Source organism: Pteropus vampyrus, unplaced genomic scaffold (genome assembly GCF_000151845.1).
Source record: "Pteropus vampyrus isolate Shadow unplaced genomic scaffold, Pvam_2.0 Scaffold30, whole genome shotgun sequence".
Classification (NCBI taxonomy): Eukaryota; Metazoa; Chordata; class Mammalia; order Chiroptera; family Pteropodidae; genus Pteropus; species Pteropus vampyrus.
In genome coordinates, this window is record NW_011888811.1 from 9,238,319 (window position 1) to 9,265,474 (window position 27,156).

Genomic DNA, 27,156 nt, shown 5'->3' on the forward strand with positions numbered 1-27,156 from the left:
ATATAAAACTTCTAAGTAAACACTTTTTAAATGAATAATTTAAGGTGTTTAGAAAATAAGCCAATTAGAAATAGAATGCTAGAAACCATTCCATTTCATTTCTTAAATATATCTCACTTCTTTAAAAGTCCACATTGTCTCCTTTGTCCCTTTGTAATTAAGGAATTTAGGTCTTGGTTAACATACTAAATAAGTTATTTCTAGTACAATAAATGATGTTGAGGAGGAAATATACCATAAAAGCAAGACAAACAGGAAGACATTACATGACTTGCAACATGTTTTTAAATTTTTTAAGTTAAAAAAATTATTTTAAATTAAGGTATAACAAATCCAAAATTTTTATTACATTTACATTCGAACCTATTGCCTTATACCTAGTAATCACTAAAGTTAGTTGAGAATATTTATGTGAATATGAACCACCTTGTTACAGACTTAATATATCAACTTATATATTAGAATTTCCTGGGACTTATCTCATTTAAGCCAAGTGTACAAAAAATAAAAAATTTTTAACATATTCTCCCTTCACTAAAAGTAATGCATGTTCCTTTTAGAAATTTGATGAGGAATAAGTGATTCACCATAACTTAGATGTATAAAGTTAACTATTAATAATTTTGGTGAAAACTTTTTTTTTTTTTTTTAATTTTCTATACTTTTAGTCAGTATATTTAAGTATTGTCTGGCAAATCTTTTCCAGGCTTCTAGATAAGGATGTTTTCTTTGTTTTTTGTAAATTGCTTGTCAACCAAGACCTTTTTATGATAGTATTCTTTTACAGGCCTTTTAATCACTTTATAATAACATTATATGGATGAACTATAACTTATTTAACCAATCAATGTCTGTTTTGGGGGACATTAGGTTTAGTTTTGTTTTTTTACAAAATTTTCTCTATTATAGAGAAATAGCATCTTTCAAAATCTTCCAGTGTTATAAGGAGAAAATAGTATTTCATTTTATTTTGCATTTGTTTGTATACTTTTGATGTTTTCATATGTCAGTTGTAACTTGTCTGTTCATGTCCTTTGTCCATTTTTATTGGGGTATTTATTTTTTTCAAAAACTTCTTACATAATATTAACTGTCGTATATTTAGTTTTTTGGGCATTTTGTCATTTTTTAAATTTTGTACTAGAATTCTTTATGCAAAAGTTTGTTTTTTATAATGTAATCTAGATTAAATTTTTTGTTGAAGAAAATTTTCATTTGTAGTTTAAGCACTGTCTAGTTCAGCTGTATTTTTCCTGTTCACAGTATTATTGCTTTGGAAAATCCATGTTCCCAGCTGGTGATTGTAAATAACCTCCGTGCTACCCTGAAAAGGCAGATGGAAATGGTTCATTTATAATGACAGCTCTCATATGGGAATCTTGAAGGATAGCTCTTATTGTGAAATTTAGCAATCTTCCACATGCAGCAATTTTTGGTAGATTCTTTTACTTAAATTCCTTTAGATAGAAGTTATCTGGGAAAATGCTTTAGAAAATTTCTGTTGCATTTAAGGCATTGGTATGAATAACATCATGCACATAGGTATGGATAGTCCCTCCTCGGAGAGAGAAGCTTTTCCTAAATGAAATGAAGAGATTTTTAAGATCGCTTTCAGAGTTAAAGATCACATTGTGTAAAACAGAAATAGAAGCATAATCTGTGGCACAAAGTTAAATTCTTTTCAGAGAAACGTGGCTTCTATTTGTAAAATACTTGTGCGTGTGTTTCCTTCTTTACTCCCAGTGTTCTGAAATTAGTCATGTTGAAATCTCCCTTCTAGAAGGGGTGGAGTAGAATAATATTTGCTATTGATAAAAACAGTATAATTTCAGTTTAGGTACTAGAAGGTAGAGCAGTAAAATAACCAAAGTAGGTAATTATCTGAAATATTACATTCAGAATATGACAAAAATAAAATAGCTTACCCAGTTTGAAGTGATATTCATTACTCAGTGCTTTTATTTTTTATCTACAACATGAATTTTCTTTGTAGCCCAGACTGGATAAGATTTAAAAATTTCTAACTTGTTTGGCATAACAGATTGCATATTGATGTTTATTCACAGCTTGGATGAAGCAAATTAAAATAATCTCCGATTTTCAAACCCCTTAATGTTATAGTAAATGATTATCATTCTGTTACCTAACAGTACACTTTGATCAATATTTTTAACATGAAAGAACATTACAGAAGACAACTTATTAATATTAAGCAGCAACTGTTTATAACATTCATTTATCTGCCTTTTTTTTATTAATATATATGCTTGTTTAAATAGTTTAAAAACAGAGCTCATTGATCTGCCCCTCATCACATTTTATCATGATGTGTGTACTTACAAAGGAGAGAAAAACAAATCACTGTGATATTATCCTTTGGCTAAAGCAGAAGTAGATGTATGAGCTGTAGTGTTGGTAGTTCTTGAGTGAAGTTCTTTGGCCTTGGTAGGAGTTAGTTCATGGTGAATGGGGATGTATGTGAATATGTACATTTGTAATGAGGTGAAGGAATGAGGAATTAGTTATGCCTGCTAACAGTTGACTACAGTAAATGTGCATTAAAAAGAAATACTAAGTACACATGTATCAGAAACTGATTTGTTCTTTTTATTACTGCTGGCCATTTATTAAGAACAGGAGATGGTTCTAGTTTAATTAACCCAGTTGAGTGTAGCAGATGGGGCAGAATGTCTTGCAGCGATAAGACAATTCAGAAGTGGCACCAGATGTTGGAAGCTGTCCCTAGTGGTGTCTGAGTGCAGCCCAGATGTTCCAGTCCCACCTGGCTAGTTTCTAAGTACTGCAGGCTAAGCAGCTGTGATGTAACCTATATAATGTTCGCATAACACTAAAAGCACCATAATTGAACTGCCGCTCTAAACTTCTAAGTTTGTGACTCTTAAGAGGTGAAATCTTTAAGGACAAACAAAAATAAGGACAGCTGTTTAAGTTTTTAGATCCTTTGGCTATTACTATTTCATTGATAACTGAATTGAAGAAAAATGAAATATTAAAATTTAACATTATGTCATTGTTCAAATTGTAGATAAAAGTAAATATTCTTACCCATATAGTGTTTACAAATAAAAACTAATATGAGAATGTGCTGTTTTGCACATGAGTTGATTTGCAGCCTTATGATTTGGATCTCACCTCTTTAAAAAATACCAGTCTAGAAGTAGCAAAAAGCTACTTTTTTAACGTAATGCAAATATTTGCTTGTTCATGGAGTAAACACTCTTCCCTGACTTTTTATTTTTAAAAATTTCAAACCTACATAAAATTTGCCACATGTTCTTTCTAGTTATTTGTTGTTTATTTTTACCATTTGTTTATTGTGTGCCATTTGAGAAAGAATTGCAAGCATTATAACATTTTGCCCCTAAAGTACTTTAGCACACATCTCCTTACAACAAGGGCGTTCTCCTCTATAATCATGATATAATTATCTTACTTGGTAAATTTAACATTAAAACAGTATTATTGTCTAAGACATAGACCATATTCAAATTCCCCTGGTGTCTCATTATGTAATTTCAGAATGGCACCACTTCTTAAAATCCAGAGTCCAGCCAGGGATCATGTATTTCATTTACTTGTTGTTTCTTTATGCTCTTTTAATTTAGAGCAGTACCAGCCTTTTTTGTCTTTTATGATGTTGATATTTTCTGAAGTGTTGAGTTGTTTTGCAGAATGTCTTCAGTTTATATTTGCTGATTGATCCTTCATGATTAGATTCAGGTTAAATATTTTTGGCAGGAATTTCTACGTGAGTAAAATTCGCCTTTTCAATCCCTTACATTAGAAGGCCCATGAATACTATTTTGTCTAAGTGTTAGTGGCATTAAGTTTGATCACTTGTTTAAGGTTCTGTTGTAAAAGTAGTAGCTTTACCTCTTTTTATGTATTTACTAAATAATCTGTGTGGAGTAATGTTTTGGGATTATGTGACTTATTCCTCAGGAACATTTTACCCAGGTTTTAGCATCCATTGTAGATTCTTATTTTTATTTTATTTTATTTTATTAACACCTTCAGCATCTGGTATTCCTAGGTGGTCTCCTATCCAAGTACTAACCAGGCCCGACCCTGCTTAGCTTCCGAGATCAGACAAGACTGGGCACATTCAGGGTGGCATGGCTGTAGACTGAAGATTCTTATAAAGAGCATAATTGGCTAAATAAACTGCATGCCCACGTTATGTTTGTGAAATAAAAGTGAGAGATAACTTTAACCACAGTTGTAGTGTCAGTTACCTTACTAGATACAGAACAGAGGAATGAAAGAGTCTTTGATAGCTTAAAGAGAACATGGTGACATGAAAACCTAGATCAGCAAACTAGCTTTTATGATAGGCCTGAGTCCTCTAATATTGGGTATTTTAAGTGTGTTGCGAAAATAGCTTCCTGGAATTGCTATCAATTGTTTAGTGGTTCTAACAGTTTAACTTTTTCCTCATACTTAATTTCTAGGAGGATCAGCTGATTTATTTGAAGGATTTGCTGACTTTGGCTCAGCTGCTGCATCAGGCAATTTCCCTTCCCAAGGTATGATAGAATTTGATTGGCCAGAAGTCTAGAGGCAGTGAAAAGGTTATCAAAACAAAATGATTCTCTGTCCCCCAAATCAGCTGCTTTTTGGCATTTTTTCCTTGTAGTATTTATAATTCCTAATGAAATCATTCACAAAGGTATTTTATTGGGCCAGTGTCTTAAATGTGCCAGATGAATTAATCTGGTTGTACGCTACTCAGGTACACCTAAATAAAATTGTTCTTAATCATAAGTAGGTTTTATTTAGGGGGAGGATAAGGCGTGTTAATAAGTATAAATCATCTCATTTTAGCAGCAAGCGTATTAACGGTTCACGTTTAGTTTATGTTAATTACATAAATGAAATTCAGGGACATTGAGTTTGGGCAGACTATCTTACTAAAATTCATTTCTCTGTAATTTAGATACCTTAAAAGCACTTCTGTGAAAAATAACCGAACTTCATTTTGACACATTCTTTAATAGTGAACCGTTGAAACTCTCAGGCCATGTTAGAAATAAAAAAAAAAAATGCCCTAGACTTAACAAATATAAAATCATTATTCTGAATACTTGAAACTAATGTGTTGTTATATATAAGTTATACCTCAGTTTTTGAAAAGGCCAAAAAAAAAAAAGAAATGTAACATCTGAGTAGAATATAGACTTAAACATTGAGGATTGAGGTGAAGGGCTTGTCTCTTTTCTCTTTTTTTAATTAATATTTTTATCTCTCCACCTCTGTCATATACTGTGGTAACTTTAATTTTGGGAAAGCCTCTGAGCCTTCAACTTTCTAAAAATTGAAACTGATGTCATGGTTCTTTATAATGATAAACATCTATAGAAGTGTATAGAGTAGTAACTAAGTTCATTATTAATGTCTTTTTTTTAGGTGGGTTGTAATGTTTTTTAAGTTGGTTGTAATTTTTTTTTCTATAGAATCTGGTCAGTCTGAAGTTTGAGAGATAAAAATAAAATAGCTATAAAAATCTTAAGGTGAGGCAGTGAGGAAAGATGCAATTTAACTGAACTAGTCTTATTATTCATTTCAAATACAGTTATCTATTGTTGTTATATTAGCTGGGTTAAAATTTGTATTTAATAATGTCTGGTTGAGGTTTATAAGGATTTAGGAATAAAGATGCATAGGTTTTAATGTATCTGGGGTTATTTTGACAGTCTACTTGTGTAAATTCCAAGTATTTCCCAGAAACCAGAATTGTGTAGTAATTAACTGCTTCTTTTTAGAAGTGTGGTTATGCTTTCTAAGGGTTAATACCTTACTTTAGGCAAATCAAAGTGGAAGATAAACATTGCCCTAATTATACAGACTGCCTGTGTAATTCTCAGTTTTTATGTATATAAAGTTGCCTACTATGCAAATAATTCAAATATGTTAATGTTGCTAAGTGATACATCTCTTCATCTGTATGCATGTGATTAATATAACTTGATCACCATTACGCAAGGGGCTGAAACTGTTGCAACAGTGATTAATCATTTCTGAACAATATATGCCCCACTAGAAGTATCTTCCTCTCATGATTAATCATCTCAGATAAAGTTTTCAGATGGGGCAACACATTTTGCCCCAGTTTCTATTCTTTTTCTGGTTTATATATCAAGCAAATAGGAAATAAGCATAAATTTTACTTTTATCCAGCAGTCTTCTTTAAATTAGTTTAAATTGTTTAATACATAGAACTAATTGTAAAACTCTTAATTCAGTCTCTTTTGTAATGATGATCAAAGATATGTTTTAGTAAAACCCTGAGGTAATGAATATTAGTCCAGATCTTGTATTAAATTGTTGGTAGAGCTTAGGGTTTCTAAGTGAATTATTTTCTCTTTTGTGGGTGCTTACATTTTAATATGGTAATACAAGAATATAATTTTAAAGACTTGATGTTATTATCTTTTGATATTTAGCATAATGAGACAGTATTGCAGTGGTTCGTTACCTTTTCAGCTAGAAAAAATGTATTTCCAAGTTGTAGTGAACATGGAGTACAGAGATGGTGTTAATTAATTTGGAAATACATATTTGCTTTCAAATGACAGTTTATATGTAGCTCTTTCTTCACCTTTGTTTTTCAACTTCCATTACTTCATATTTATCAATTTGTCCCTTAAAAGTTTATTTACTTAGAATTGTGAATAACCTAGTTAAAATGTTTTAAGTGTTGCTTGCCTTTATATTTATTGTGTTCCACGTAGTTAATATTATGTATTAAGAATTTATAGAAGTTTGACTTAAACTTTTATATGGTGTACCTGAAAGAAAGAGAGCATGGTGTCTTGGCTGTCCCGTCTTTTCACAATTAATCCAAAGTAAAACTAACAAACCTTAAATGGCACTTACTATATATTAAATTACTTAATCTTCACAACTTAGATTTTTTAAAAAGTGAGGCGGAGAGGGTCACAGTAGCTTGCGCAAAGATCACAGAGCTAGTAAGGTATAAAATCCATACTCTTAAACACTAGTTCTTTAATTAACCTATTATCAGCTTTTATATTATTGAATGCATTAAGTCTTAAACTTGTTATAAGTATATTTTGACATGTAGTGATAGTTTTCTTTTTTTTAATATTAGCATGCGTTTTCCTCTGAAGACTTTACCCCACTTTTTATTTAAATAAATAGATTGCACATTCCTATTTTGAAGCAAGCAGTGTACTAAGGTTATATACATCATGGCTATCTACAACCCTGTGTTTTCAATGTAATATGGCCAAATGGGTGAGAACTTATTACCAGAGTTTACTAACTTACTCTTAATTTTATTGAGTTTTCTCCATGTTTTTCCGGTTTTGTTTTGTGTTTCATAAATTTAGTCTCATGAATTTGGGGTTTTACTTACATGAGACAGTATAAATTATAGTTTGATTTCTCTTTGAACCTTTCCAAATAATGAATGAATGAAATGAGTTGAATTCTTTGAGTTTACTTGAGTATCTCTGTGCATGAGAATTCTGCATCTCCCAGCAAATGGTTTAACCAGTTTAGAGTTTCTTCATGCTTTTTGGGTCTCAAGCTAGTTCATATTTGTTTCCCTGGAACCAAATTTGATATGCAAACTTAGGTTGAAGGAAAGTTTTGATTATAACTTCTGTGTGTCACCTCAGACCTGCTAAGAGATGGATTTTACTTTATATGTGGGAAGTTTTTTCCTTGCTACCTTGTTAACACTATTGAAATATTCATGAGAAAGAATAACGTCCAGATGGAAGTGGTACCTGTAGATGTTAATCTGGGTGGACACAGATCAGCTCTAATTTGTTTCAGTTTGCAGGTTGCTATATTCGTACCGTGCACATCAGAAAGTTTTTTACCCTTATGTTCTCCTTTCTCAGTAACTACAACAAGTGGGAATGGAGACTTTGGTGACTGGAGTGCCTTCAACCAAGCCTCATCAGGCTCTGTTGCTTCCGGTGGTGAGCTCTTTGGCAGTGCCTCACAGCCAGCTGTGGAACTTGTCAGTGGCTCACAACCAGCTTTAGGCCCACCTCCAGCTGCCTCAAATTCTTCAGATCTGTTTGATCTTATGGGCTCATCCCAGGCAACCATGACATCTTCCCAGAGTATGAATTTCTCTATGATGAGCAGTAATACTGTGGGGCTGGGTTTGCCCATGTCAAGATCACAGGTGAGTTGTCTGCCTCCCTTGGAAATTGCGATTCATAATCTTGGAGATCCTCTAACTAATCTAATGGTAGATTAGCCTAAAACAAAAATAAGCAATATATAGATTGCTTTTGCACATTGCATTTATCTTATACTCTCCCCTGGGGTAGTCATTTGGGTTCTAGAAGGCAAGCCTCCTCACCCATCTTGTAGTCCATGCAAAGCCAATCATGGTGCCTTGCTCAGAGGAGGCACTTGCTGAAAATTTATTGAACTAATAAATTGGTATTTAATACTTTTTTTTAAATGTTTTTAAGGAGTAGAGACACAGGCATAGATACTGATTGCATGTTCAGTTCCAGACTACCACAATAAAGCAAGTATCACAATAAAGTCAGTCACATCAACTTTTGGCTTCCTAGTACATATGACAGTTATGTTTGTACTATACTGCGGTCTATTAAGTGTGTAAAGTATTATGTCTAAAAAAACAATGTACATACCTTAATTTAAAAATACTTTATTGCTAAAAAATACTAACCGTCATTTGAGCCTTCAACAAATCCTAATTGTTTTTGCTGGTGGAGGGTCTTGCCTCAATGTTGATGAAAACGCGGTATCTGTGAAGTACAATAAAATGAGATATACCTGTATCGACTTCACCCGTGGCCTGCATTCACTCAGTAAAGTCTCTGCTCATGTTCTTAAAGAAGTATCACTTGCTGGGAGCAAATAATCATTGCTAATATAGAAAATCATTCTCTAAAATGACGAATGTTCTCTTCCCTGTTCTGGGCCTGCTTTATTACATTATATGTTTGTATAGGCTCTTTCAACCCTCATTTTCATAAAGGAAAACAACTAATTGAGAGCTTATTAATTCACTTTTTTATAGTTAAATCTAAATTACCTCATACTAGCTTAGAATTTGAACAAGTATAGGGTTAGAATATAGGTGTCCAAATTGGACTAGGAACTTGCTGTTTTTGATTCACGCTATTCAGAATCTTTATGATGCTAATTATTCATTTTAATGTATAGATTCTCCTCTTTGGGATGTGTGTTAGGATGAAGGAAGAGAAGAAAGAAACAGAAGGTGACTACTCTGTATAACAGAAATTAGACCTAACATTGAGAAAATGGACATGAAAGCCACAATACCATTAAATTGAACTGTGCAAGCCCAAGCTAGTTTATTCTTTGAGTTTCTTTTATATGATTTAAACATAAAGCCAATCTATTTATTTGTAATCTTAATTGCAACTGTGTTGTGATTATTCGCATTGGTACATTTTTGATTATTCTTCCTATTACTGTTCCTTTTCCTCTTTTTGTCTTTCTCACAGTTATCCTTAGTAACTACCAGGCACCTCTGCTTCTTTCTCCTGAATTTCTCCTTTCTTGTAAATTGTCCACTAGTGTTGCTCTCTTTAGTAAATAGATATGTAACCAGGGAAATATCAGTCAGGATATGTAAATATCATTTGCTGTTTTGATTGTTTTGCTTTTTATAACATGAGAAATCATATCCTGAATTCCATTTTGTAAGAAGAAATCTCTATTTGTATGTTTCTTTAAAGCTGTATTAACCTGAAGTTGGTAGTTGCCCTGGACTGGTGCCTTCTAGACTTTGGGTAATGGGGGAATAATTATTAGTGTAAATATGTTGGTTGTTTCTACCCCAAACATAATTTTTACTTCAGAGGAATATTTTGAGGAAGTTAGTGAATTAGGATATTGAAGACCTTAGCATAGAACATTTGTGGTCCTTCTTAGTTTCAAGAGTTTATTACAAAGTTGAGTATATATTTGGAGTTACTGTGATTAAATTGCCATCTGATAATCTTTATAAAGCAGATGCTTAATTTTTAGAGCATTTTTCTATTTTCCAGCCTTTGCAAAATGTTAGCACAGTGCTGCAGAAGCCTAATCCTCTCTATAATCAGAATACAGATATGGTCCAGAAATCAGTCAGCAAAACCCTGCCCTCTACTTGGTCCGACCCCAGTGTAAACATCAGCCTAGACAACTTACTACCTGGTATGCAGCCTTCCAAACCACAGCAGCCATCACTCAATACAATGATTCAGCAACAGAGTAAGTTGCAACAGGACATCTCATTTCTGTGTGTACATGTAATTTGTTGCCCTGATTTCAGGATTGCTTCAAGCCATGAAAAAAATAAATAAATACATAAGACAAACTGTACTTGAAGGCATTTGTGTGTGTTCACTTAAGATTTTTTTCATATAATACATGTTATTCCTCCTGGCACATTGAATTACCTTGTAGTCTCCTTTTGGCATGATAACATTTATTGTATTGTGGTGAGTTTGGGGGGCCTGATAACTAAGATAAAAATATTTACTGTAGAAAAATTTTTAAATATAGGCATGTATGATAAGGGAATGAAAATTATCTGAACTCCATAAACCAGGGATAATAGCTGTTAATTCATAATTTTTTTTCTTTCTTCTCTAACCCTATGTTTAACACTTGATATCAATCATTCTGTCTATTCAACATTATTTTATATGTTGAATATTCTTAAGAAAAAATTATTTTTAGATCTTTCTAGTTATCCAATCTTATCAGTGTACAATTCCTCTATTGTTGGTTATTTCAGTTGTTTCCAGCTTTTTGCTATTATAAACAATTCCATGGTTTTGTATAAATCTTTGTGCTTGTGATTTTTTCCTTAATGTAACATTCTAAAAATAAAGTGAGTCAAAGGATATAAACTTTTTTAAGGCTTTTGACACACAATAGCTCTTGACAACCTGTTAGGTTGGATTCCACAATAGATTTTGTGGGAATAATTTTAAAGTGCCTCACTCATGTTTTCCCTCTGCCCACTCTTACTGTTTCTACATCTTTGGGAAACCAGAGCTAATAGCCATTGAATATTTCTGAGGAGTAAACAATAAAAGTTAATTGACTTCTCATGTAAAATCATTACAAGTAATTTTATTGGGTTTACAGGTATTGATGGTCAGGAAGACTGGATTATTTTTCTGCTCTATGAATCTAAGACTTCATTGTGGTAAAGTTCTTTTGTCTCTTCTTCTGGTAGATATGCAACAGCCTATGAATGTGATGACTCAAAGTTTTGGAGCCGTGAACCTCAGTTCTCCAGCGAACATGCTTCCTGTCCGGCCTCAGACTAACCCTCTGATGGGGGGGCCCATGCCTCTGAGCATGCCCAACGTGATGACTGGCACCATGGCAATGGCCCCTCTCGGAAATACCCCGATGATGAGCCAGAGCATGATGGGCATGAACATGAACATAGGGATGTCAACTGCTGGGATGGGCCTGCCAGCCACAGTCGGAATGGGCATGCCCAACCTAGCCATGACTTCTGGAACTGTGCAGCCCAAGCAAGATGCCTTTGCAAATTTTGCCAACTTTAGCAAATAGATTGTAAAGGAGCAGATTGAATGAAGGATTTTTAGTGGTGCAGATAGGTGATGTTGGGATGGAAAATGCTAATCAACTCCCTTCTATCTATTAAAATAAACCTACGTAAAGAACCAAAAAGGCCATTGTATAAAAGTGAAATATCTAATATTTCAGATGGCCAGACAAGGGCACTTCAGATGAGGTCAAAATCATATTTCCCGGTGAGAAGTGACCACAAATGGGGTAGTGAGACCATTGAAAGAAAGCCTTTATAAATAGAAGAGCCCATTTAAACATCATAATTTTGGGGAAGACTGGAATAGGGCTGAATAAATGTGTTTGGATCTCTAATTTTATACTTTTCTTTTCCTGAGGAACTTGATTTTTCTGTCCCTGAATCACCTTGTCATAATTGGGTCTGTTCCTTTTACTACCACTCTTGAGTCCATATATAAAATCATTAAAGTTGGATGATCGGTTTTTTATAAAAATATATATTTTTGTCCAAAAAAGGCATACATATGTGATTATGGCTAAATCAAAGGTAACTGGAATGTATATACTTTTGCTAATGTTCCAGCAACACTGCTATTATACTATCCAAATTTTTATTGTTACAAAACCTCTTTAAGTAATTGGTGATAACTAGGAGATTTTTCCCATATCCTCTGCTATAATTATCCTGTGCAGAACTAGGAAAAATATACATATTTTTTTTTTCAAGACTGCTCTACGGTTCCCTTTAAAAAAAAAACTCCACTATTTTTGTTTGTTTTTAGCAGTCATTATTTACAGTTTGCAGCGATTAACTTGGCAAGGCTTCCTTCCGTGTTTGTTCCTGTAGCCACCATTTAACAGGAACAGTCAAAGAGAAAAACATTTTTTTTTTTTTTTGGTGTCTTTTCAAAAAATTGAAAAGGTAAAAATCCATTAAGACCTTAAGTTAAATATAAATGTTAGAACTCAACAGTGTTGGCTTTTAGATTTTATACAGTATTTTTGTTTTGGTTTTGAGTGTATATAATACGGCTTTAGCAATATGGTTCCAATAGAGAGGAGTTAAATATATATTATTAAAGGAGACCTGTAGCAGTCAAAGATTCTTTTGATTTAATGACAAATAAAGGAAATTAATTAAAATGCTTTTGTTTTCCTGCTGTAATTCTGCATTAAGCTTACATGAAAATCATGATTCTAGAGTTTGGAATGCAAAAGTAATTGTTTCACCCTCAAGCTGGGAATATTTTTAAAATAATATAGGTATCAAATTATTACCTCCCCACTTTGTGTTGAAAATTTTTTTTATTGATAAAACTTTGTTTCCATTGTATTCATAATGTTCTGTTATACATAACATTAAAATGTTCATTAAAATCAATGTTGAACTGCTTTTTCTTTCATTCTGTTAGACATTTGAGACTGGGGGAAAAATAATTATAATTTGGGCAAAGTAATTTTTATAAATAATTTAAAATTATTTAATGACTTCTCTATTCTTTCCTCTCAGATTGTACTGTTAGGAATTAAAAGTGAAGCAGCAAAGCTGTCCTGACCTGCTCCATTCTCGCTAATGTCCCATCTACAACATTTCTAATTAGGCAGAAATTCATGTACTTCAGCTAAGTGGTAATGAAAAGTGATTCATTTGCTGAATAAGAGATGAGAGAGAGCGTAATTAGCTGACTGCGGTTTTTAATCTTTCAACAATTCAATGTGTTTAAATTAGTTTCAAAGAATAGGAGCTTTCAAGTGTTGTTACTTCAGAGCAGTCAAGCCAACCTCTGGTGGCAGTATGGAGAGTATCTTCACTGATATTTAAAACCCGTAATCGTAAATGAATTTTTTCTATATTGAGAGGTATAGCATCACCTTTATATGGTTCTTGGAAGAAATAAATATTTTGTTTCTAAACTTTTGTGTTTAAAATTTATTTTCTAATAAAATTAAGATTTATCTCTAAAGCATTTTCTGTGCTATGCCTTCTTCCTATGTTGTGTCTCTTAGGACAGAAGGGAGCCCCCATCTCTGTTATTGCAGTGCAACATAGTTTGCTGTTTTAACCAGGATTTTTTGTTTCAGAGCCCATGAAAGAACAAGAATTGCCTCACTGGAGGCCCATTCAGTTTAATAATTTGTCTCTGAAGGAGTTACGAAGTGACACTCAAAGAAAAAGTTGAATACCCCAAATCATTCGGAGCTGGCAAGAAAATACTCTTTAATTACTCTATTGGCTCCTTGCTGCACATCCTAAACTCCTTTACCTTTTCATCAGCTTCTCTGTTGTATGTTTTTCATTCTGCCTAACATTTTGTGGGGTGGAGGGTAAAAAAGTTACTGTTCTAGCAATCTGCACATGAGTGAGTCTCCACTGCCACTCCAGATTCATTTTTTTCCTCTAGAAATGTTTACTTACTTCTCTGACACGATCTTCAGGAACCATAAAGGTACACAGTGTTCTTATATGGTACTTTGGATATTTCTTTTATTGTTTAAAATAAACTTCCTGAATGATATAATGCTATTGGTTTGAGGGTTGTCACTAATAAATTGAGGATGTAATTATATTGGAGGGAAAGGTTAATATGTTTTTTCTAATCAAATATTTATGAAACACATTAGTAACATGAAGACTACTATCCTAAGCTAAGCACAGAGCATACCTTATAGTAAGTAGATTTCTGAAATGAACTGGCTTTGTGTGTCAGCTCTCCTGGGAGACGGTATTGCATTATGAAAAAAGCCTGGTCTTGGAAGCAGACTGGTCTAATCCCATGTCAACCACTCACTCACTGTGTGATACCTTGATCAATTTCCTGACTTTCCTGGGCCCTAACACATTTTTTTCTAAAATGAACTTAAAATCTAGAAGTGTTAGATAAATAAAATGATAAGATCCACCAGCACTGTCATACATGCTTTAAATGTTTCTCTGCCTCCCATTTACATTTTTATTTATGTAAATATGCTTACATATCGAAAATTTTATATGCGCCAGTCACTGTACTAAAAACATTCACGTGTGTGTCATTTACACAGCAAACGCTAAAATTTATATTCCTGTTTTTTACCCAAAAGCAGTGTATAGTTAAAACTTGAGAAACTTATAAATCGATTTCTAATTCTGGATTTTCCTATCTGCCTGAATTTAATTCCACTTGATTTAACAGAAAAATTGCAAATGAGCCATTTGTCAATGTATGGACTCGCTCCTCACCACGTTAGTGCAGATGCCAGGGAGAGAACTAGGAAAGTGAGCTGGTGTGGGATTTGCCACACAAGTAACCCTCATTAGAATGTTCTCAGCTTTTAGAAGCTGTAGAGATCTCAATTTTTCTGTTGATTTCTTGCAGTTTTGTTAACTCCAATCTTGCCAGTCTAATAACCCACATAAACAATCAGATATAAAGACTAAAAGAAGAAAAAATCTACCCATAAAAGAGGATTTGGGTTTCCTCTTAACTCGTTATGACCTTAATTCTGTGTGTTTTCCTTTAATAATGGCCGCCTTGCTAATGCAGTGTTCCCTTCAGACTAAGTAGCTTCTGGCACCCCTTTCTACTGTGCTTGCTCACTTTACCCTAGCAGCGGGAGGTGGGGGGGTGGGAATCAGCATGCAGTCAGTTCAGATGCTTAGCTTCGCACGGATTTGGGACGATTTGAAAATCCTGATGGGCAAATAAGGATTTCATTTGTGACTCTTTAAATGTTATTTAAATAACTGAGTCCTGGACTATGAAACCCTACATTTTTTTCCTATTTAATTTTTCCTAACTGTATCTTGCAGCCGTGTTCTTCAAAGGCTCCTAGCACTCACTCGTTTTTTGTAATCAGATAAGAGCACTCTGCGGAGTTGGTACATGGAGCAGTTTGGTCTCAGGACCCCCTCAAGACCCTTAAAAATTATAGAGGATCCAAAGAGCTTTTGTTTGTGTTGGTCATACCTATCAATATTGCATTCAAAATGAAACCCGCGAAACATAAAAAATATTGATTGATTTTATAGTAACCCATTGCCTATCAAATTAAAATTTTATAAAAAAACTATACTTTCCAGAATAAAAATGTGTGAAAAGAGTGGCATTGTTTTACATTTTTGGAAATCTCTTTATTACCTGGCTTAATAGAATATAGTTGGATTCTCTTATCTGTTTCTGCATTTAATCTGCTGAGCTATGTTTTGGTGAGAGTAAATGGAAAAAGTCCAGCCTCAGGGACATGTGGCTGGAAAGGGTGGAAACTTGCAGGTCCCCGAATGGGTCTCAGGCCCTCCAGGGGTCCTCAGGCCATACGTGGGGAGCTGCTGCTATTTACTGAGAATTAACAGATAAGATTATTTCCTAGTAACTGTGTCCATTTGCTCGATTTATTCTGTTTATAAGGTGATCTGCTCAAGGTACAAAGAATTTAGTTTTGCCTTTTCAGTCACAAGCAAAAGGCTTGTCACATGAAATTGCTGTCTGGATATTGAATATTCAAAATTGGTGACACCTTTTGCTCAGTTTTTGAGAGTATTTCTTCTGGTACATAGTACGTATTTACTAGTTTTTATAATTATGAAGTAAGTTTCTCAACCACTTTAAATTTTATTAGAAAAGCTTAGACTGACAGATTGGGTGTTGAGTGCTTGGTGAATTGTAGACCTTCTAACCTCTTTCTGTTTTTAAGAAGGGAGAGTAAAACGGGTGAAACCTGAAGGCCTCTGACTTGTTTGCAAGGGGGCCTGGCAACCTTGTATACTGTGTTCTCTGGCAAACACTTCACAGAAGGATATGGCTATAGAAATTTTACATCCATGTTCATAACGTACCTTATGAATTCTAGGTAAATTTGAGCCCCAAGACTAGAGGAATCCAGCAGGTTTTCTGTCCATTTAATGAAACGGCAGTAGCGAGCTCTTCTGGGCACCTTACATACATCAGCATCCTTCATTCTCATAACTGATGGAAAAATGACCTGCCCATGACAGACACAGAACAGGCATGTCAGAAACCAAATAGCCAAAAGTGGCTTTGAAAAGATTGTGCAGGGTCCCCAAAGTGAAGACTTGATTTTTAGTAACTGACCACCAACATCAATCTTCAGTATGTTTGGCAGAGTTTTTACCATGGAAAGAAGGAAATCGGCAGAATTCCCTCTCATCCCAGAAGAGCTTTGTTTTGGAAACAAGTGCATATTGTGGGCACAGAATCAACGTTTGTTAATGAATGAGACATTGAAGATGTGATCTGTTATGTCTGGTCATTTATAGACCAGTTTTATCAAACTATTTTCTAAAATTCAGCTAAAATATTAGGTTGTGAACTGGGTTCTAGTATTCCTAGATTTTTTTCATGATATTTTCACCTGTCAATCATCAAAAATTAAATCAAGGAAAACTACCAAAATAGTCATGATAAAAATGTAGAAAGTCCAAACTCTCCCAGCTGGGAAATGAGACCACAATACAGAAATGAGCCTCTAAACCAGAGGACCAGTACCCAAGTTTTCATCCATGTGTTAACTCAGGGAGGCTCTCTAAGAATGGAGCTTTTATGCAGAGATCTGAAGAATGATGAGAAGGAGCCAGCCATGTGAACTACACGTGAAGATTCCAAGTGGAGAAAGAACCATAAGAAGTTTAGTGGGTGTGACTGGTGCTCAATGTAAAAAGAGTGGAACTGGAGAGATAGGCAGGGTGATGGTAACATAATCAGTGTCTAGCGTGCTCAGATAAGTAATTAGTTCACTCCTCAAAAGTTCCTCAGAGGAAACTATGACCACCAAAGACAGCATATTCTGAAAGCCCCATTTGCCTTCATTGCCATGGTTGTCATAGGACTCTCTTTGAAAAACTTGGCTTGGACTTATTTACTGTCAATGATTAATACTGAAATACATTAATAGTTCATTTATACCTGAAAGATATCAATTTTTATATCCAAGGAGCCATATGTAACAACAGTAATAAGATGCATTTGCGTACTGCAGTTTACAGGGGGATTCACATTCATTTTCTCCCCAATCTTCACAATAGCTCTAAACTAAGAAAATAAAACAGTTATTATCCCCTTGTTATTGGTGAGGAAACAGGCTTGGAAGGATCAAAGTAGTTAGTGAAGCCAGGACTATCTAGGACAGGTCTTTGGAATCCAAATCTAGTTTCATTCCATTATCCCTCATTACTCCTCTCTTAATATTTCAGACCTTTTAATTTAAAGATTGCACATGCCATTCGGATAAACTGTCAGCTTTTCCTTGCATATCTCTGATCTCCGACCACATTGTCCCAGGTGCCATGTAATGCTCCATATACAGTAGACAGCTAATAAATGGTTGTTAAATAATGTTTTTTTAAGTAAGCACTGAATGTTTATGAAATGTATTTGCATTATCTGAAGGTCACCAGCAGGAGATGAGCCACGGAGCGAAAAAATGCTGATCTCTTTTGAAGAGTAAACCTTTGTTTGTTTTGTAGAAATGGTAATGTAACTTAGTGTAAGACATTAGCTAAATCTCAAAAGCAGAAAATTCCAGTAGATTTGGAATAGTATAACACAAAGGCTCGTTTAGAGATGAGAAGACATGTTAAGGGCAAGCTGTGGTAAAGGTGGATTGCTTAGGGAAACCATTTCAAAAAGTGCACAGCAATGCTTTCTGAAGATTATGTGCTCTTGGCAATTTTTTTTTTGATCCTGTGATTCTTGCATTTGAGAAATAGAATTGAGATGCCCAGCCACCAAACAAAAGCAGAAATGGAATTTCTAGACTTCAGGGGTTCTTGAGGTAATATTTGAATTGACATCTTTAGAATAGGGTTTTAAAGGGTATTTAATACCTGGCAATTTAAAAACCATAATTTGATTGCAAATAATTGAATTATCTTATTTTTGATAGGGAAAAAAATACTGACTTTAATGGAAAATATAAAATGAAGTTTGAGGCAAAAGTTACACAAAGAATCATTTTTCCAAGTCATTTTTTACAGGAAAGTGATAAGATTAGCTAAAAGAAACATGAAAGTATCTTTTAATTAATTTACTAGGTTTATCAGTGTTATTCTTTGGACCTAATTCCTATAATGAACCAAGGAAAGGATATTGTAGCAGAAAATTTTTCAGTTGTTAACAACTGTTCATATACTTTCAATTCCTCCTAAATGGAAGTGTGTGGATGTATGTTTCCATATATACAGTATCTCTCTATATGAATATATAATAAAGGTTGGCTATTAAATACTGCCTCTTTACCAAATTTTTAGATGTCCCAAGAGTTCTCAGATTTGAATGATAGAAAAAAAAAAAGGGTGCCATAAGGTACCGCTTTAGTAATTAACTGGTTCTTTAATAAGGCCTCAATTACTTTGTTTCATGATAAGGAAAAAAAATACGTTCCAAGACAGAGTTACATTCGACATCTGGGAACCTCCTAACAGCTGGCTACCTAATGAATATGCATCTGCTTAAGAGGCTGTAGACCATTAATAAACCAATAGATGTAAAGCAGAAACAATCTTTGTCAGCTTCAAATGAGATTGGATGCAATGTGCTGTGAAGTGTCACTGTCACATTGAATCGAGTTTGGGAGGTTAACAATCAACTGTTAGCTTACTAGTGTCTTTGCAGCTCTACACTTGTGCTAATACTCTTCCCAAATTGGTGGCCACATTTCTAATGTACAACTTCTTTCTCCTGATGACCTGGTTTGAGGCTTACGATAGTGTGTTTCAAAAAGTCTTCCATTTTGTTCCACTACACCACACATTTGCCAAGGCTCTTTAAAACAAAGGAGTCATCTCCAGATGGGAAAGGCAGGAAATAATCAGAATCAAATTGGTTCAAGATGGACTTCCAATGAATTGGAAAATATCTGGAATGAAACCTCTATGTATCTGCAGGTACCCTGGGAACTGCTGGGTCCTTCTGCGAGAGCCCCTCCCTCCCCACGCAGCAGAGGATCAGGCACTGATAATTGGTATAGACAAGACCCTCCAGGAAGTTGTACATACCGCCCTTGAATAGATTCCATTTTCTCTCCTTGGCCTTTTCAAGGAGAAAGTTTGATACAACTTTAAACTTTATTTTTAAAAATTTCGATTTCTCTTTTCATGATGGGAAATAAAATGAAAATGCACACCATGAGAATAAGTAAAAAAAATACACAAAAATAAGAAAGGAATTAAGGCCCACCTACTCCCCACAGTGGTGTTCTATCACAAGCTGAGATTGTGGTTGTTTTTGAAAGAACCCATAGCATCATACACATACATAAAATTCAATAACCTCAATTGTGTGACTTCTTTATTAAATAAAACATTGTCTTGAATTCCCACACAGAAATTATTTTATTTGTAGGGATGTAAGGTCCCCACAAAACTATATGCAAATTACCACCACAACTGTCATTCCAACTAATATGCTCATATTCTAGATGAAATGCCAAACACTCAAAACTTCAAATGACGAGTTGGCTCAGTCACTGAAAAAAAGTGGTTTTGTAGGAAAGGACAGGCTGTATTGTTCATGTAAATATGACAATATTCTATACCACAATCCAGTAGGAAATCATATATTTGAATTCACAGTAATATTCTCTAACCCTCAACAAGTGGGGAAACATTTGAAAGAACTGCAATGCCACACTCGGGCAGACACTATCAGGCAGATACAATCATATTTGTATCATTTTCAGTGCAAATACAAAGAAAAAGTTAATTTTCTTTTTTAAGAAAAAAATTCCTTAAAAAATTGTAGTGCATGTGAGTGTCTGTGTATACATATATACACACACATACATACGTATCTTTGGTGCTAGCAAATGAATGGCTTAAACTCAGACAGTGTAAATAATAATATTCATTCATCCCTCAAAACATATTTGCAAAACAACTTCCTTCTATTGTTCAATTTTCTTTTTCCCTTTACCCCTCCACTTTCCGAAACTATTGGGGGCAGATGATAGGTTCAGTTGGTTTCAGTTGGGAGTACAATCTGAGATGATGGTGTTTCTCTCCGGTAAGGTTATATTATATTTTTATTGTTATATGACAAGTGTGGGTGGGTCCCAGGACCCACTTTAGGGATTTTTCCAAGGCTTTCCCATAACAGGTGCATTCTTGGAATCCAGACATCAGTGCTCTGGTTCTTAAAATTCTTCAATAATGTTAAGTCATTATTTAAATTCCTGGTAGTTGTAGCTTCACCATTCCATATTTTATACTTGAAAAGGATTTTTTAATTCATTGTTGAATGGTAAAAAAATGCACCAACTCTTTTGAAAAGTTGGCTGCACCAATTTACATCCCCACCAGCAGAGCACGGGGGCTCCCTTTCCCCACCAGCACCATCCTCACCAACACTTGCCATCTCCTGTCTTTTTGATGACTGCCTTTCTAACAGGTGTGAGGCGATATCTCACTGTGGTTTTTTAAAATTTAATAATTACACACTTAATTTTTTAATCTCTTTCTATTATGGTAAGTGAGGTTGGCATTCCACTTGTGGTAGTGCTATAAAGGACCTTTTTGAATATATTAATTTAAGTAAAAATGAGAAAATATAAAGAAAAGTACTTCTAAAAGAACAATGCCATGGTACTCTGACAAGGCAGAAATTGTAATGATAACATGACAAGGGCAGAACTTGGGGAAGCCCTGGCATATGAGATGACTGTACATCTCTGAAAGGTGTGACCAGTGATCCCAAGAGAAGTTCCAGGGAAGGGCAAAGGCCAAAATATTCTGTTTTTCCACCTAGAGTCTTATGCAATAAATGCCCAAAATGCTCTTAATGTGTCCCTAGCAGTAGATCTCTCCCCCATGAACAAGGTTTATCTCAGGTTACCTTAATTGTTCAGAGCAGTGATCATCAAAGTTCGGTTCACACAGGCCCTAGGAGAAAGCCAGAGGATCTGCCACGGCATGACAAGGATGGAATATCCATTTGCATTTATTTTATCTAAAAAACAGAAAATAAATTTTACTAATGATTAATAAATAGACTGACAGTAGAACAGATATTTATTTTATAAATAAACACATTCAGGGGTGGGACCCTAAACAGCATTTTACAGCTGGAATATGCAATCAAAAAGGTTTGGTTACTAACAAGTGTGAGAAAGGAGTTGCTAAGCCCAGGATGCGCACTGTTGGTGTGTCTGCAGACACCAGATGTTTGCTCAAGGCACACATGCTCTCTCTCACCCCATCCACTGCTGTGAGAGGGCAGAAGACCCTGAAGAATCCACTCCTGAGTAAAAGATGTGTGTCTCGGAGGTCACCCTCACACGTGCAGGATCATAGGCTGGTTTTTTTACAGTCCTTTGGAGACCTCAAAACCCAAGCATTTTGCTCTAGTTCCAAATTTAGAAAAGAAAGAAGTCCCAGGACACAAATGGACTGTTTTCCCAAATTTTCTCAGTATCATTAATTTTTCTATAAAAATGGTTTACTTTAATTCATTTTCTTAGAAAAGACCTATTTAATACTCCATGTGGCAGAAATAGACATGTGCAATGACAATTTACAGATTATAATGCTGTTACAATGTTAGTGATTAAATGAAACGAAAATTGAATAAGAATAATTTATTTTGAATGATGTGGTAGCTGGAGAAAGCCATGACAATGAGAAATAGAGACATTTGTGAAGATTTTGAAAAAATCATCTATTCTCCTTTGAGGACATGGAAGATGCACAGAACTAGCTTTTTCTTATCCAAGTTCATTGCAAAACTCACAGCTCTTCTCCTTCTTAATGCTAGATATCACTGGTATACTCCTATCACTCACATCCCTGATTAGGACCCATGTGGGTTGGTGAAGAGAGAACAACTATTCATTTGACTCTGATAGAACTTTACCCACTAGAGTAGTTATCCATTAACATAGGGGCCTGCTTATACTTAACCTTTTCTTGTCTCATTTGAAAAGAATGTTCTTAACACACCTCTCAGAGATAATTCAGCTTGTGCTGGGAGCTGGGTATATATTGGGTAATATGAATGTAAAAAAAAAAGTCCCAGTGGTCTACCAGACAAGGGGCCCAAGAAGAGAGGGGCACACTTTGCCGGCATGCTCCTTCGTTCACAATTGACAGAGATTATGGGAACCCTTTCTGATGTTTTCCATTAGGGCCCCAGGCAGAATGATATTTTTTTCCATGTTATTGAGCAGCACCCATATCAGATTTCTTGTTTGGGCTAGGCTGCTCTTCCCAAAGAACTTAGCATCATTGGACCATGTGGAAAATTTATGAATATTTTAAAGGTTCATCAGCACATCATGAAGGTGCTAAAAACAGATTGGAAATACATAAAACATAGCTGTAACCACTTGCAGAGCATGCCAGTGGCGGGAGGAAGTAAGAGATGAGAAATAGCTGCGGTTTTTCACCCACCAGCTCACAAGCAAACGACGAAATGCACACAGGTTTGTATTGGAATCTGGCTGCAAAAAAGTGGCTGCACTCACTTGCAAACAAACGAAAGTGATAATGATGGCAACATAATGATGTCATCTCCCATTTTCCCTCAGTCTCTCCTTTACCTGCCATCCCCCTAGTTACCTTCCCCTTTCACCCCTACTAACTTGAAAAGGATACAAAGCAGAAAACAACTGGTGATACTAGGGGAAGAACAAGCTCAAAGTTGTTCAAGACCCTCCTGTCCATTCGCAAACGTCTCAGGCCTTCCCTGAGGACTCGATCACAAAGAGCGGCCCCAGTCGCCTTCCATCACACTCTTCCATTCTCCTGTTTTGTTTTTTCACGGCACTTCCCATTGTCTAAAGCTGTTGCTTAAATTTTGTTTCCTTGCAATGTATAATTTTGTCTCTCTTCCCCCATACAATGTAAACACAATGAGAGAGAGAAACCTGTCTTTCTCATTCACCCCAGTATCTCCAGTGCCTAGAACAGTGCCTGGTCCAAGAAGGTGCTCAGTAAATAAATGTTGACTAAACAAATGCCCTGGAATATCCAAGAAGATAAGTCAGGCAATCAACACGTTGTCTAGTTAGTAGGTAGTAAACATGCAATGAATGATGGCTATTATGTTTTTATTGTATTATTTGAAGCCAGGAAAATTACTTTGCCTTTAGGATTTGACAGTGTTCTTTCCCAACCCAGAAAAATGATTTGGTTCCTCTTGCCGCACCCTGATCCTAGAAATAAAATTCTACTCCAAGCCTAAGAACTGCACCCTACCCAGCCTCAGCAATAGTCCCAATATCTCTATGTATCAGCAATGCAGGTTTAGCGCTATGATCTACAGTCTCCTTTGAAAGTATGGATTAAAAAATCTTCACAGGCTTGGCCTAAGCTTTCTTTGTTTACTTTGTTTGCTTTGAAGACCTTAATATGGTGCTGAAAAATCAAAAAGCAAGGCTGTTGCTGACCCCTATGTGTCTCCTCTGGGAGGCTCAGCTCACTCTAATGCACTGATAAGTCCTGAAGTGCCCAACTCGGTCTGCAAATCAAGGTCCTTGTAAGTAATCAAAAAACACCAAGTTTAGGGTACCATGGATTTTCCATCATGAGTATCATTAGATGAAACAGAAGTACACATTACAGGTTTGCATAATGAACAAGCCTCAAGTTAGGTTTACCATGATAGGGTTATCAGTCATTGCACAAATTAATTATTTAGGAAAGCACTTTTTACAGTAGGTTTTCATTTAAGTTTTGCCCCTTGATGTATGTGTATAAAAATGACTAATCCATCGGACACTGTTATTGTACTCATGCATCTATCACTATCGGGCCTTTTTTCATAATTGGTTTATTAATTATAGCATCTTAATGATCTGTTTAAAATAAATAAACCATTTGCACCATTTCAAAGGTATTTTGTGAGGCTCAGCTGATATTAAAATAGCACCAGCCTTATGTGCTTTTTCAGCAAGTGACCTAATTAGTTAATAAAGTAATTGAATATTAAAAAGGATGTTGCAAGTGATTAAAATTTAAGAGCCTTCAGAATGTTATTAAAGCTATAAATCATACATCACTGTTTTAATTTGCATAGCTACAGAATTACTAATGGTCCCATGTGTACACAGGGCTTGGCAATTAGTCCTTTAACAAAATGTTGGTGATGTTGAGGTACCAAATTCTTTCAACCTCTTTTGATAGCTACATAGAGACCTACTTTTGCCAGATTAAATATCTAAATGTTAAAATTGCTGCTTGCTTCTTTTGACAGGTATAGACATTCATCTACTCAACAAATATTTATGAATACCTACTGTGTTAGGTGTTGAGTATAATGATGAGCAAAACAGACAAGGTCCAAATAGAGTTTTTATTCTAAAATTAGTTGGGTAGAGATACTAGTTTTGCACTACCCTAAACTCACGTACAATTACAAAAGTGATGAGGAGCTATAAAAGAATAGAATGATCAAAGAGGATTTTGCTTATGAAATCTGACCTTGTCTGCCAGATTAGGGCTCAAACACTTAATTCCAGGTGAAGGGACTCCACAGATTGCGTATTCTTGTTCTAATGGGAAATGCTTGATGAATCTGCCAGTGATGTATAGAAGGGATTGTTGGTTGTTTACCCAACAGCCATCACTCTTTCCTGGCTATCAGAATCCCAATTCTGTCTGGGTATAGGACTAGTTCCATGCCCAGGGGAGGTAGGCTAGGCCCAGTGATAAATGATGAGATGTCTAAATCAATTCTTATAATCTCATTGTTCTTTGCCTATGACTGGTTTAAGGTAGATGTGTTCTGAGGAACTCTAAGAGGCTTTCTGGAAGAATTTTCCACTCTGAGAAAAGGAAATACATAAGAACAACCTTTCCCTCCATGCTTTTGGATGTCCTCATGAGTGGAGGTAACCATGAGGGGGGAAGGCAAAACAAACAACACACACACACACACACACACACACACACACACACACACACACACAGAGGCAATTTCTCCCCTCTGTCTCTGTCTCTCCTTCCTTTTCTCTCTCTCTAAAAAGCTGAGCCCTGATATTGTTGAGTTCCTGAACCAACTCTGGAAACTTTGAAGGTCTCAGTGTATGAAAGGATAAGTTTAAGCTGGATATTCTGTTACTTGCTGCCTAAAGTGCCTCGACTGAACCAGATGGGTCTGAAATGAAGACACTGGAATCTTAAAGACAAATTAAGAGGTTAATATTACTGTCACATGAACAGTGATAAAATGCTAAATTACAATGGGGTGGAATAGGAGGAATAGAAAGTAAGGTCAAGAACAGAGCCGAGGCACTATAGACAGAATCAATAGAATTTGTCAACTTATTGGTTACCCAAGATGCCATTGAGTATTTCCAATATTCCAGGCATTGTTCTGAGCACTATACATATGGTATCTCAAGTAATCATTTCGACAGCTCTATGAAGTACTATTAATGGTCACCATGATTGAATCCTATTTCAGTCAGGCCTTAATTTCCCAAGTAAAATCTCTGCCACCACCAGTGGGCAAAAGCAGGTGAGTTGCTTTAGATTCCAGAGAAATGCTGCTTCCAACATTTTTTACTTTGTAACACACATAGAAAATGCTAATATTTTAAGGTATACTCTAGGGTAAAATGGAGAGGACTTGGGAAATCCATATGGGGCCTAGCAAAAGCCTTCGTTATTCTTTCTTTATTTTATATAATTATAAGAAATAAAATTCAAAATTTAGGGAAGGTATTAAATACTGAGTTTATATAAAAATTCTACAAAATATCTCTTTAATTTTTAATGAGAAATTTGCATTTGCTTTTTATGAATATAGCTTTTTAATATCAGGTTTTATGGCTGAAATAGCGATTCCTGATGAAGATTTTTTAATCCAATCAAGACTTTTTAATCATGATCTCTCCAAATTCTTGGTAGTTATCACTGACTATAAACTTTGTTCACCCAAGTAAGTGATATAAAAAAAAATAAAACATTTTTTGAAACTATTCCAAATTTTACATTTGAATCATATTTAAAGATACTGACAGTCTTCCTTTTCTTTCATTGACAATTGCACTGTTGAAATTTTCTGAGATTGTGTGAATAGATTTCAAGTCTTTGGAGATTTTTTCAAATAAAGTATTTCAAAATAATGGTAATGCTTTAATTCGTAGACCACTCATGCCTAGTTACTAAGCACAGCCATCATGGACACCACTGAACATGCATGTCAGTCACAGAGGGAAGAATCCAATACGTGTGGACAGATTTGGTGCTGTGCCAACCAAGAACCCCCTGGCCCTCTCCTCACCCCTGCTGAACTTCTGGGTGGCTCCACTTTAGCCTGGTGCTGTGCTTCTTGTACATGGATGCTTGGAAGGACCCCATACTTGGTTTAATGCTCTGTTGTCATCATCTTGAAGTGACTTTTGAACAAGTGGCACCGCATTTTCATTTTTCACTGGGCCCTGCAAATTACATTGCTGGTGCTAACATCTGGGACACCTAGAATACGAACTCCTTCAGTAGGTTCCCTGTGCCTTTGCCTATGATGGGCAGTAGCATATGTTACCACTGGCTTTGAGATGTAAAGCAACTTCTTAGCTGCTGTACTCAGCTTCTTGATATGGAGCATAACAATGTGGATGTCATCGGGCTCTTGAGGGTCCACGTTCACATAACCATGGCCCACA

General features: G+C 35.3%; 1 protein-coding gene and 1 pseudogene across 6 annotated transcripts in view; one reads left to right on the forward strand and one right to left on the reverse strand.

Moving 5' to 3' along the window:
• Positions 1–13,476, forward strand: part of CLINT1 (clathrin interactor 1) — a 54,364-nt gene extending 40,888 nt beyond the window's left edge. The window contains exons 9-13 of one of the 6 annotated variants that reach the window (XM_023528621.1): positions 4,473–4,547; positions 7,893–8,185; positions 9,205–9,259; positions 10,110–10,260; positions 11,237–12,943. In XM_023528621.1, the coding sequence (XP_023384389.1) occupies positions 4,473–4,547; positions 7,893–8,185; positions 9,205–9,259; positions 10,110–10,260; positions 11,237–11,330 (668 nt within the window). In that variant the 3' untranslated portion in view covers positions 11,331–12,943. Of the gene's footprint in view, positions 1–4,472; positions 4,548–7,892; positions 8,186–9,204; positions 9,260–10,055; positions 10,261–11,236 lie in introns of all 6 variants that reach the window. The other 5 variants (XM_011356732.2, XM_011356733.2, XM_011356734.2 and 2 more) reach the window with 5 other exon arrangements.
• Positions 4,030–4,148, reverse strand: LOC111737774 (annotated as a pseudogene).
• Positions 13,477–27,156: the final 13,680 nt, after the last annotated feature.